This window comes from Chionomys nivalis, chromosome 17 (genome assembly GCF_950005125.1).
Source record: "Chionomys nivalis chromosome 17, mChiNiv1.1, whole genome shotgun sequence".
In the NCBI taxonomy this organism is placed as follows: Eukaryota; Metazoa; Chordata; class Mammalia; order Rodentia; family Cricetidae; genus Chionomys; species Chionomys nivalis.
The window spans coordinates 41042790-41056545 of NC_080102.1; the positions used below are offsets into that span (position 1 = coordinate 41042790).

Here is a 13756-nt window from a genome sequence, read left to right on the forward strand (position 1 = left end):
AGTGTGGAGTGTCTAATGTGTGCATGCCCTCTTGAAGATCAAATCTATAATAAGGAGATCAGAGAACTTGGGGTAGGGCAAGGCATGTGGGAGCCAAAAGCCTGTATCATAGGAAGCATAGAGGAATGGGGAGGCAAGGAGGATTATGTGGGAAACCCCAATTTTTTGGAAATGGGATTTACCATTCCAGAGCTACTGACCAGACACCTATCACTGGCAGCCCTTGTTCCCGGTGCCAAGGACACGGCAGTAGGCGACAGGACCAGCCTACCATCTGGAGGGGACAAGACAAACAAGGGGAAGGCAGCCAGTATGTCACAGGGTGATGACAGATGGTAGTGAGTGTAGCAAGGATGGCAAGAGACCAGCAGAGTGTAGGAAGGGGGCACCATGGCCTAGTCTAGCCCGGCAGTCCATGATCCCTCCCCAGGGAGCTTGGGAGCCAAGATCAGAATGTCAGAAATGAGGCAGACAGCTAGCTAGCAGAGGTGACTACATTCCAAACATGGACCACAGCAGCTCTGTAAGAGCTCTATGTAGGAGCAACCTGAGTCTGTCTAAGGGAACAGAGACTGGGGTGGCTGCGAGGGACACAGGAAGAGCCAGGGTTGGGAAGCGAGGATACCTGCATGTCAGCTTTAAGCACCTGGACAAAGGATCAGGGTTTTGCTTTACTTGGGTTTGGTTTTGAGACAGGGTTTCTCTGTGTAACTACACTGGCTGTCATGGAACTCACTCTGTAGACCAGGCTGGCCTCAAACTCAGAGATCCACCTGCCTCTGCCTCCCAAGTGCTGGGATTAAAGGTGCGTGCCACCACTATCCAACCCAAGGTTTTCTTAAAATGCAAGAAGAAAGCCAAGGGATGATCAGGGAAGCATTACATCATCCTGGCCACTGCAGAGAATGGACTCCAGGGACAAGAAACAAGAGAAGAGGATCAGAGTAGTCATGCATCAAGCCCATTGGGAACTGAGTGTGGCTCGACCCTGGTACCACCTTGATGTGGACCATGGACTGGCAAATGAAGACATGGTCTGCTGACTCTCATGCAGACTGTGTGGCCTGGGGACAGGCAGAGTCTGAAGAAGCAGATCAGGACCCTGCCTTCATGTTCAATGTGAGGATCTAGACCAACGATGCTGCCACTGGTTGAATAAGGGGGCAAGGGACCTTGTGGAGCCTGTGTAAGGTGTCTGCAACCAAGGTGCAAACAGAAAGCCAACCAAGCAGCACATATATTCCCTGGAGCCTAGTGGGGAAATCAGCGTGGAACTGGGTACAGATTGCTTACACGTGACATTCCAGGACATAGAACCAGGGGAAACCCAGTGGAGAGGGGAACGAACACAGAGTCTGAAGGCAGAGGAAGGCTCCAGAACTTGCCATCAGACCCCTAAGGATTCTCAGGAAGGCAGGAGTCTTTCCACACTCCCATATCCTCTTCCAGCCGCTGAGACTCTCAGCAGCAGCTGGTTCCCACAGAGGAGCTGTGTGGAACAATTCCTTGGCCCGCCGGGTGTCATAGGGGACCCTTTTCGCATTCACACTTCCACTCTGGGATCTCTTCTCAGACTTTTCGTGTATTTTTTAATTGCTTTCCAAGAAGCCCCAACTTGGCTCTCGAAATTGTGATTTAAAGGCAGCAGACAGCATTAACTGCGAACTGTGCGGAATTAACTTGAGAGCAGCTTTTGGTTTCACAAGCCCGATGCAGCACCTCAGTCACAAACCTGACACGGCGCCTCAGACCAGAAGTGAAAGGCAGACCCAAACCTCCTCAACTGCTGCAGGAAGAACCAACTGACGCTGGACGAGCTTTCCATTGTTGGTTTAGGAACTGGAGAGTGACAGCAGACTGCCCCTCTAGCCCTACCACGACAGAAAGCAAGAAGATGCACAGTTTCAAATGAAGCCAAGACTGGAAGATGCAACAGAAACCAAATATCACCAAGGACAAGCTGGTCCTCAATATCCCAGAAAGACAGTGCCTTCTCTCTGCAGAGAGGAGGGGACAGACACAGCATAGACAGCCTGAGAAGAAAACAACCCCATGTTCAGGAGCCACATGTAGTGGTAGACAGACAATAATCTGTCTTGGTCAACTACATGTGAGGAGCAGCTGGGCAGGAGACAGAGAGCTATGTAATAGCACCCTATCACATTAGGTCTCCCCCAGCTACTACCTTAACAACAGACCCCAAGTTAGGGTAGACAGGTGGCCATCAGATGTCAAGCCTGTATCCCCAGGCTCACTAGTAGACGCATAGGACCATTGGAATAAAGCCTCACCACCTACCAACAAGCATGTGTCCACTGAGATCAGTGCCTGTCCCTGCTTACAGGCACGCCCATTTGTCCTGCACGGTTCCCTCCTCCAGCTCCAGCCTGCATCCTTTAGCGTTCCTTCTTGAGCCCTCGCTGCTGTGTGCACACCTCAGTGTCAGCGTTCAGTTTGCCCCATTGCCTTCTCCTCTGGCTACATTCCTGCAGGCCCGGCCTTTCAGCAGACCCAACTCTGTCCTCAGCACCTATCAACAATGCTCCAAATATGTTTGTAAGTGACAAATGTATTAAGGAGGAAATGAGTGACGGTCTAAAGATACATAATTTTGGAAAATATTAAGTCAAATTCTGTTGCTTTTAAACCAAATGAAGAATCCAAATGGCTTAACGACTCCCATCTTCACAAAAGACCACTCTGAAAATATGTACTTGTAGCTGCTTTCTCATAATTCCAAAATGCAGACACAACCAGAAGTGGGGGCGGGAGAATAGCAAACTTCTGCAGGCATGTGATGGGCTTCCGGGTGGCTATCCAACAGGTAAAATGCAACGAGGAAGGGACGGTCTTAGCAAGTGACAGCCAATGTGACAACGAGTGCGGGGTGGGATATGAGCTTGCCTAACATGTATGAGGTCCTGGGTTCCATCCCCAACACCACATCAATCTGGTGTAGTGGTTTAAGCCTATGATCCTAGGGCTTGGGAAGTGGTGGCAGGAGGATCATAAGTTCAAGGTCATCCCTGACTATTCAGTAAGTTGTAGGCTGTCTCGGGCTATATGACACCTTTAACTATATAGTAAGTTGTAGGCTATTTCAAGGGGATGAAGAGGATGGGGAGAAAGTTGAGATATAGACCTTAAGCCCTTCATAAAAACATGAACTTGATCTAGATGTAAATTTCAAATCTATGAGATTAGAAGGTTATGTAATGGAACACCGAGATGGCTGGGGGATGAGTTACATGGGGAGATCTGGTACCTTCTGTTCAATTCTTCTGCAAACCTGAGACTGCTGGGAGACAGGCCCGCTCAAATTTGCACAATTGTCGTTTACTGAATAACACAACCATTAAGCTGACAGAGTCCAGGAACACACAGCCTGGGTTCAAATCCTGACCATTCACTTTAAAACTATGAATAACTTTGAGGACACTGGCTTGAGGGGCCCATGCCTGCATTTCCCCATACTGGATATAGGGAAGGTATCAGAACATGACTCACAGCAAGCCTTTAACTGAGCCCATGTCAAGCAGTAAGTGGTATCTGTGGACAGGGTTGTAATCACTTGTGAGTACTCACTTGACGAAGAGGGTCTACCTAAATCTTGGCAGCCAGTCCTTGAATGCACTCTGACGGGCGAGGAGTGGGGGCGGGAATACATCTTCCGGGTAGTAGGGTACAGACTATGCCAGTCTGGTAACACCGCCATTTTGCGCATTAAATCCCTGCGAGAAGAAACAGAACAGATTCCAGCATCTTCATGATGTAAACATGGCCGACTTCCAGGATGCTCCATTCTGACCATCCTTAAGGGGAACACTAAGTCATGCCTAGATTGTTTTCAGCAGATCCAAAGAACTTGGGAAGGGCAGAGAAAAAAAACATTTAAGTGTTGTTTTCTCGGTGCTCCTCTGCTTAATCACAGGCCTAGCCTGGTTGTTTCTTCCTGCTGCCTCCTAGCTATGCCTCTCTTCTCAAGTCTGGAGTGTTCCCATCTCAGCACCCTTTGCAGTGCTGGTTTGGTGGTCATTTCTTCAATCTGCTCTCATCAGGAGGTTTTTCCTTCTCCTTCAATTACGACAGACAGTTCTGCTGGGTATAGTAGTCTGGCTTGGCACCTGTGGACTTTCAGTATATGTATATACATGCTTACACACACACACACACACATACACACACACATATATATTTCAGTGTATATTTTCAGTGGTTTATCAGTCCAAGCCAGTCAACACCCAGCACAGACGGAGGAAGGACTCATGAGGTCCCACTCCTAGCAAAGGGACTACTGGGGGCTGGTGGGGGCTGGTGGATGCTGGGGAAGGGAGAGTCAGCCATCTTCAGGAGTGTGCTGGTAGGCTGCCCACGTTCCCACAGGTAGCCCTACACCCATACACATATACTAGAAGTACTAACTGGACTCGGATAAAAGAAGAGCTGGAAGTATGAATATGACCCAAATACATTGCATGCATATATGACATTCTCAGAGAAATTCTTTAAATCAGAGCGGTGTTAGCGCTGCTGGCTGATTCCTGGGGCCAGCAATAAGAGGGGAAAGGTTCTGATTCTTGCCGGATGTGGCTGTGGATGCCTGTGACCCCGGCACTGGGGAGGTAGAGACAAGCAGCAGAGAGTGAGTGTGTCTCAGAAAACAAAACAGAAAGAAGGTTCCAAGTCTCTGGGTGCTCAAGAGGAACAGCACTGTTATCAAAGACAGCAGCAAAAACAGGCACGAGGACTCTGAGCATCTCCACACAGCACCCAAGAGCCTCCAAGGATGGTGGGCACCGTGGAAGTGAACCTCACAGCAATCTGGCACCATTTAGTCATGAAAAGGGCCAGATGTCAGGGCTGGCAAGAGGGCTCAGGGGGTGAAGCACTTGCTGCAAGTCTGAAACCTGAGTTTGATCCCCAGGCCCCTTGTGGTGGAAAGAGAAAACTGATTGCAACAAATTTGTCTTCTGACCTCTATGCATGTACTTGCACTCTGTGTGCACACATGTGCATGAACGCAGACACACCATGTGTATACATTTGCACGCACGCGAGCACACACACACACACAGACACACACGCAAAGAGAGAGAGATCGCACTCCTACAGGTTGTCCTCTGATATTCACATGTATACCATCACACATGCCCACACACATACAAATAAATGTAATTTAAAAGAATTAAAAATCACAGCCTCCTGAATGAGTAGGCAATGGGGCAAAAATTTGTTAACTAAACCTTAAAGAGAAAGCTGAGGCTCTGGAAAGTTCCCGTGTTTTCCTGGAAATCTAGCAGGCCACCCAAGTAACAAGCACTGTGTGCATTCTTGGGAAGGCCCCAAACTCTCCCCTCAGGATGCCCTTGATGGTCTGCACAGCCAGGGGGAGAGGGCTGGGCAGAGCTACACATGGTTGAGAGAGAAGGAACGAACGTCCCAGCACGTGCAGCACCCAGAACACTTGGAAAACTTGCTGTTCCCAAGAACTGAGAAAATGTCCAGTTAGACACTGACTACGAAGTTAATCGACCAGCCACTTGCGGTCTATGCAGAACAGAGGCCAACCTTAAAAGTGAGTTTAGAAAAATCCAGCAAGCTGTAAAAGACACAAACAAGAGAACAGAGAAAGGGGTGAGAGAATGGCTGCCATGATTCTACCCGTGCATTATTTCAGATGCCAAGTTTTCAACAAATGCTTTAGTATGGTCCAGGGTTGGAGAGAGAGAGATGGTTCAACTGTTAAGAACACATAAGGAAGGCGAGAGTTTGGGTTCAAGCACCCACATCAGATATATCACAACCTCCTCTAACGCCAGTCCCAAGGGATCTGATGCCCTCTTCTGGTCTCCGTGTATATCAGGCATCCATGATGTGCACACCCTACACACAGACCAACACAGGCTTTAAAATAAAACCAATCTTTATCCCCAGCAGCACAGACATTAAGGACAACATTGAATAAATGGGACCTCCTGAAACTGAGTAGCTTCTGTAAAGCAAAGGACACTGTCACTAAGACAAAAAGGCAACCCACTGACTGGGAGAAGATCTTCACCAACCCTGCAACAGACAAAGGTCTGATCTCCAAAATATATAAAGAACTCAAGAAACTAGACTTTAAAATGCTAATGAACCCAATAAAAAAATGGGGCACTGATCTGAACAGAGAATTCTCAACAGAAGAAATTCAAATGGCCAAAAGACACTTAAGGTCATGCTCAACCTCCTTAGCGATAAGGGAAATGCAAATTAAAACAACTTTGAGATACCATCTTACACCTGTCAGAATGGCTAAAATCAAAAACACCAATGATAGCCGTTGCTGGCGAGGTTGTGGAGAAAGAGGCACACTCATTCATTGCTGGTGGGAATGCAAACTTGTGCAACCACTTTGGAAATCAGTGTGGCGATTTCTCAGGAAATTTGGGATCAACCTACCCCAAGATCCAGTAATACCACTATTGGGAATATACCCAAGAGATACCCCATCAAATGACAAAAGTATCTGTTCAACTATGTTCATAGCAGCATTGTTTGTAATAGCCAAAACCTGGAAACAACCTAGATGCCCTTCAATGGAGGAATGGATGAAGAAAGTGTGGAATATATACATATTAGAGTACTACTCAGCAGTAAAAAACAATGACTTCTCGAATTTTGCGTGCAAATGGATGGAAATAGAAAACACTATCCTGAGTGAGGTATCCCAGACCCAAAAAGAGGAACATGGGATGTACTCACTCATAATCGGTTTCTAGCCATAAATAAAAGACATTAAGCATATAATTTGTGATCCTAGAGAAGTTAAATAAGAAAGTGAACCCAAAGAAAATCATATAGTCATCCGCATGGAGAGGGGAAGTAGACAAGATTGCAGGGCAAAAACTGGGAACTTGCGGGTGAGGTGGCATGGGGCAAAGGGGAAATGGGATGAGAAACATGAGAAGGGGAGGATGGGAGGAGCTCGGGGGATTGGGATGGTTGGGATATAGGAAGGGAGGATACGGGAGCAACGAAGTATATATCCTATCTAAGGGAGCCATCTTAGGGTTGGCAAGAGACTTGACTCTTGAGGGGTTCGCAGGTGTCCAGGAATATGTCCCCAGCTGGTACCTTGGGCAACTAAGGAGAGGGAACCTGAAATGACCCTATCCTATACTGATGAATATCTTGCATATCACCTTAGAACCTTCATCTGGCGATGGATCGAGGTAGAGACAGAGTCTCAATTTGGAGCAACGGTCTGAGCTCTTAAGGTCCAAATGAGGAGCAGAAGGAGGGAGAACATGAGCAAGGAAATCAGGACCACGAGGGATGCACCCACCCACTGTGACAGTGGAACTGATTTATTGGGAGCCCACCAAGGCCAGCTGGTCTGGGACTGAATAAGCATGGGTTGATTCTGGACTCTCTGAGCATGGCGGACAATGAAGGCAGATGAGAAGCCAAAGACAATGGCACTAGGTTTCGATCCTAATACATGAACTGGCTTTGAGGGAGCTTAGCCTGTTTAGACGCTCACCTTCCTGGATGTAGATAGAAGACCTTCGTCTTCCCGCAGGGCAGAGAATTTGGACTGCTCTTCAGTATCGAGAGGGAGGGGGAATGGTGTGGGGGGAGGAGAAAAGGAGTGGGGATAGGGGGAGGGGAGTGGGGGGAGGGGGCAATATTTGGGAGGAGGGGAGGGAAATGGGAAACGGGGAGCAGGTGGAAATTTTAATTAAAAAAGAATAAAAATAAATAAAAAGGAAAAAAAAACAAAATTAAAATGAAGGGATGGCCCATATATACTTGCCTTCAGAATCTAGGCAATCAAGAAGAGTTCTATGAAAACATATTACGTGTTAGTGGGTGGTGGTGGCACACACCTTTAATCCCAGCACTCAGGAGGCAGAAGCAGGTGGATCTCTAGGCGTTCAAGGCCAGCCTGGTCTACAAGAGCTAGTTCCAGGACAGGAACGAAAGCTACAGAGAAACCCTGTCTCAAAAAAAAAAAAAAAAAATTATGTGAAAAAAATTTTTTCAACTAAAACAAATGTTAAAAAAAAACAAGATAAATCCTATATCCAGCATAAAAGTAAGGGAGAAACGAAGGCTTCCTTGGCCCCATGAAAATTCAGATAATTCATCACCAGCAGACTTTCTTGCAAAAGCTCTCGAGGAACATTTTCAGAAACAAAGAAAAGATACATAGGTCAATAATCATACCAATAAATCCAGAGTACTTACAGGAGACGCAAACATGAAAGATGCCACGGCACCAGGAGCAGAGCCTGACACACTGAGGCACCTCACACAACAAGATGGACAGGGACCATGGCTGGAAACTTCCATACCCACAGTTAACAATGGCAGAACCACTAGTTCCAGGACTGGCTCCAAAGCTACAGAGAGACCCTGTCTCGAAAAACAAAAAAGGAAGGAAGGAAGGAAGGAAGGAAGGAAGGAAGGAAGGAAGGAAGGAAGGAAGGAAGGAAGGAAGGAAGGAAGGAAGGGAAATAAACCAAAGCAAGCAGATGGAAGGAAATTTGAAGATTTGAAGGCTGGGGCGCAAAAACAGCAGAGAAAAGCCACAGAGGAGGAAGGTCACTATTGGAAAAGATTAGCAAAGTTGATAAATACCAGGGGGACCAAGGAAAAATGGAAAATGCCCTTTAAAATTAGAAATGGGACAAGCATTGCTACCCTTCTTCCAGAAATAAGGACATAGTACAATTGGGCAAACCAAGAGAAAACAGAAGCACTAGAGGAAGATGGGGGGAAGGTGGAACTAAGGAAGAAGCAGGAAATCCAGGACACATGATGACAAACGAAGAGACTGACTCAGTATTTAAAACCTGTCCAGGGTCAGATGGACTAAGTAGTGATTCGACCAGATGTTCAAGGGATAATTAAAAGCCAGTCTACCACAAATGCTTCTGAAAAGGAAGAGGGCAGACTCACCCGGCACTGGGTGACAGCAGCAGAGGCCAGTGCCTGAACGCACATCTATAAAGCCAGAGCTGGCCTGACGAAAACCAGAACACAGCACCAGAAATCACAGTCAAAGGCCAATGTTCTGTGTGACACAGGAACGCAAACTAACTAAACCTAGCAACTTGATTAGAGCAACGGCACAGCCAAGTGGGGTCATCCTGTGAAGTAAAGATGGTTGGCACATAAATGCTAACCAGGGCCGGAGCTGGCTCAGAGGTACAGCCCTCTCACTTCTTGGGATCTGGTACAAGTGTTGCTGTGATAACCACATACACGCTTTTGTGTGGGTGTGCACTTTGGTTCACTTGTGTAATGTACCTGGAAACGAACCTGCTTGGTTGTCAACTGTTTTCCTCATTTTTTTGAGACAAAGTCTAGATTTGCACCATAATTATCAGAGGGTCCTGATGGGCCAAACTGTTTGAAATTAAATGTAAGTATTCAAAAACAAATGGCCATTGGACAAAAGAGACAGCTCGGTGGTTAAGAACACCAGCTACTTTTTCAGTTTGGTTCTCAGCACTGGCATTAGCCAGACCATAACTGCCTGTCATGGCAGTCCAGGGGATCTGGCACCCTCTTCTGATCTGTGCAAGTGTACATGTACACATGTACACACACACACACACACACACACAATCACTGAGCCCTCCAAAGACAGAGCCCCCCCCCTTCCTGATCACTCTGCACTAAACCCATACTCTTTTGTTTTTCAAGACAGGGTTTCTCTGGGTAACAGTTCTGGCTGTCCTGGAACTCTGTAGACCACCCTGGCCTCAAACTCAGAGATCTGCCTGCCTCTGCCTCCCGAGTGCTGGGACTCTTAAGGGTCCCATCACCTGTGATGCTCATACAGTAGGGATCAAGCTTCTACACATGATCTTTATGCTCCATCTGCATCAAAACCACAGTGTGAGGCTTATCCCATCAGAACCTGAAAGCCCCAGCAGAGCTCCTCTTCAAGAACCGGCTGCTTTTGACTGTACTGAAAGCAGGGACCATAGTATCACAGATAAACTTCCAGAATCCTACAGATTCTGAAGTGCATGGCGCCTGTGTTCAACAGAGTCAACACGGTTATTAAATGCCCTTCTAACAAGGCTAGGGAATCCATGAACAGAATAAGTAAAATCCTGGACCTCTCAGATCTAACACTGTAGCGATGTCCCAAGAGGGACAGTAAAGACGGTCTGGCTCTGAGGATGTGGTTTGATTGGCAGAGCACTTGTTTAGAATGCTCCAAGCCCTGTGCTCAATCCCCAGCACCATATAAAACCAGTTGTGGGGCTGTCCTCATTTTCTTTCTGTTGCTGTTATATAGCACTGACTAAAAGCAACTTGGGGAGAATAGGGTTTATTGGAGCCCACAGCTTGTAGCCCATCAGCCAGAAAAGTCAAACTAGAGGCAGGAACTCAGCAGAGGCCATGGAAGAGAGCTGCTCACTGGCTTGCTCAGCCTCCTTTTTACACAGCCTAGGGCCACCTGCACTGCAGTGGCATTGCTCATAGTGAACGGGTCCTTCTACATCAATTAGCACAGACATTCCCATGGGCCAATCTGATGGAATCAATTTCTCAACTGAGATTCCCTACTCCTGATCACATCTAGGTCTGTATCAAGTTATCAAAGTGCACACCTACAATCTCCTCACTGGGAAGGTGTAGGCAAGAGGATAAGAAGTTCAAAGTCATTGAGTGGTGGTGGCACACACCTTTAATTCCAGCACTCAGGAGGCAGAGGCAGGAGGATCTCTGTGAATTTGAGGCCAGCCTGGTCTACAAAGCAAGTCACAGGACAGGCTTCAAAACTACAGAGAAATCCTGTCTCAAAAAAAATAAATAAATAAAAAAAAATAAAAGATTCAAGGTCATCCTCGGCTATACAAGTTTGCATGTTAGTTGATGACCAAATCTGCCCTGTGATTTTACAGAATTAGTAAGTCCCTGGAAGACCGAGGAGTGGAGGGGCTGGTACCACAGGGTCTCCTCAGGCATGCAGAGCATCCGCCTTTGCCACACACGCTGCACAGGCCCCGGGGTTTTTATTTTCCCCATAAATCCCCTTCTTAATAACAACGCAGCTTGCCCAGGCTTTGGCCTCGTGCCTTACTGTGCCACCTGAGGAGTGAGATAATCAACCCAAAACCACTGCCTGAGGTGTTCTTTATTACTTCAATACAAAGTCATTCAATTCAGGAAACACTTAGCTGAAGGCAACGTGGGAGAGAGAGAGAGAGAGAGAGAGAGAGAGAGAGAGAGAGAGAGAGAGAGAAACAGCAGGGGACCCCCCTTTCACCCCTTCCCCCCCCCACACCGGGGGTGGGAGGAATGGCTGGATGACCTGTTCAGGCACTTCCAACTTTCCTTCCTACCAACCACAGGGTGATATGATGCAGTTGTCACAGAGATGCTCCAAAGAACTGATTGGAATGACTCTGGAAACAGACCGTATGTGATATTCACCCTAAACATTCATGATGTAAACACATTCCAAATGAGTATTCACTCAGCAAAAGCTACAGGCAAGCCACAACTGTGATCTAGAGACAGAATGAAACACACCCCTCTTGCCTTCCTGTGTCTTTCCAACTAAGTCGGGGTAGAAGAACATGGTAACATGTTTAAGACAGTAACAGGGCTGGGAAGGTGGCACAGTTGGTGAAGCGGTTGCTATGCAAGCATAAAGACCTAAGTTCAAGCCCCGAGAACCCATGTAAATACGCTGGTCATGGTGGCAGGCTTTTAGCCATTCCAGTGCAGGGCAGGTTGAGGTTGAGATGGGAGGTTCTCTAGGGCTCTCTGGCCAGCCAATCTCATAGACTTAGCAAACTCTGTGTTCCATAAGAGACCCTGTCTCAAAAAAATAAGGTGGAAAGAGACTGTTTTGGCCTCTACATATGTATTCATATACATGAACCCATACACAAACACATGTACCCAAAAGTTCAGGAGCAAGGGGCCCCTCCCTCTTTAACAACTCCAATGTAGACTGTAGGGACTAAGTGTCATGGGAGACTGAGTTATCAAAGAGAAGACAGTGGAACAGAGAGGCTGGGAGCAGGTGGGACGTGGACTGGGATGGCTAGCAGGTGCAGCTGAATAGAAAGAAGCTCTAACACTGCAACTTCAGTTGGCATTATCATTTCAAAACATCTGGTAGAGAGACTCCTGGACGTTCCAGATAATAGGAAACAAAGAGTGTTTGAAGTGATCAGCATACCAGCTACCCTGATCTGTTCCTTACACAAAATCCATGTATTCAGATGGCATACTGAGGCTTTAAGTCAAAGTAATGCAATAAGCTAGCAAATCTTCTATGTATGTCATGATTCTACCAGCTTCAAACTCAAGGCCTAGAACCTATTTCTCAGGCCGCTGAGTATCTAATCATCAAGGCTGTAGCAATCTCCTGGGTTAGATTCCATTACTTGCATCTTTCAAGAAGGGGAAATTAAACACTAGAGAAAAAAAAGCCCCAATTTACTGGGTCACTAAGGCTGAGACCCAAACTAAACTTAATCCTCAGCCTCTTACACACTTACAGCAGTGTGCATTTGTGTGTTTATGTGCATGTGTGTGGGATCTGTGCAGACAATGGGACTTACATAGGTCTGATGGGGGGAATAAGGAACCACCACTATCAACTCACAAGAACGCCCCGAGTTTGCAGTCTACGACTGCAGTTACTAGCAAGAAGGCCTGGGAGGGGATGACTTGGCGTGTGAGGTGTCTGGTGCACAAGCATGGGGACCTGAGCTCACATCCCAGCACACAACGTGAAAAACCAGATGTGGCAATGTATGCCTGTAACCCCAGTGTCAACAGGCAGAAGCATGCACAGCCCTAAGACTTGTTGGCCAGCTACACCAGCCCTAACAGCAAGCTTTGGGTTCAGTGAGAGACTGTCTCATAAGCAAGGTGGAGAGGGGCAGAGAAAAGAACCCAACCTCAACCTCCGGACTCCAGATGCTCACACACAGATGTAAGCTCAATACATACATGCAGGCGCTAGCACGCTGGAGGAACGCAGGGTCCTGGCACTGTCCTGGGGAGCCCAGCCTGGTGTCTCACACTGCCTCCATCTTAAGACTTGCTGGCTGCAGCAAGCCCTGGTCTACAGTTCTCAACGTAGGAATTAGAAGGATGAGAGCTGATCTGCAAGCTGCTTCCAAATGATAGGGTATCTTAAAAAACAATTTAGTCAGCCATCTGAATTCAATTTAGCAGAAACAACCATGGTTATAAACTGACCAGTCTCCATGACGGCAGCCTCCTGTGTGAGCCCCAGCCTTCCTTCACTGGGGCCTCCCACATCCCCGCAGAGCCCCCTCCTTTATCCCGAACCCAGCCTAAGAAATGCTGCTGGGCTCTCAAACCTACCCCATCACAGTACAAGACAGGCCTCATAAACCCAAAAACGAAACAAGCACAACTCCTAAGGATAATGTGTTTTAATGAGCTGGAAACGGCGATTATAAGAATATATAGTAACAACACATTTACAACAATGTAGAGAAAGGGGCCCGGTGAGCATGCAGTCCAAACACCCTGACATAAATACCTGATCCCTCACATGGACAGCATGGGGAACAGGTGACAAAAATAGCTGTGCTGGGATGGGGGAGACTAGGCCTTTGTTTCAGATGTTCTCTTTTAAGTGGGTCATATGAGCTGGCTTCTGCCCACCTTGCGCTTCCCACCACCAGCTGCGCCCTGCCACTCCTAGCTGAAGCCTCCCTGCTATCCAAAGTCCCTTGGGCACCAGGACTGCCTCTGC

General features: G+C 47.3%; 1 protein-coding gene across 2 annotated transcripts in view; it reads right to left on the bottom strand.

Moving 5' to 3' along the window:
- Nucleotides 1-3727, bottom strand: part of Efcab6 (EF-hand calcium binding domain 6) — a 167084-nt gene extending 163357 nt beyond the window's left edge. The window contains exon 1 of one of the 2 annotated variants that reach the window (XM_057792082.1): nucleotides 3586-3727. In XM_057792082.1, coding sequence (XP_057648065.1) covers nucleotides 3586-3724 — 139 coding nt within the window. In that variant the 5' untranslated portion in view covers nucleotides 3725-3727. The remainder of the gene's footprint in view (nucleotides 1-3585) is intronic. The other variant, XM_057792080.1, reaches the window with a different exon arrangement.
- Nucleotides 3728-13756: the final 10029 nt, after the last annotated feature.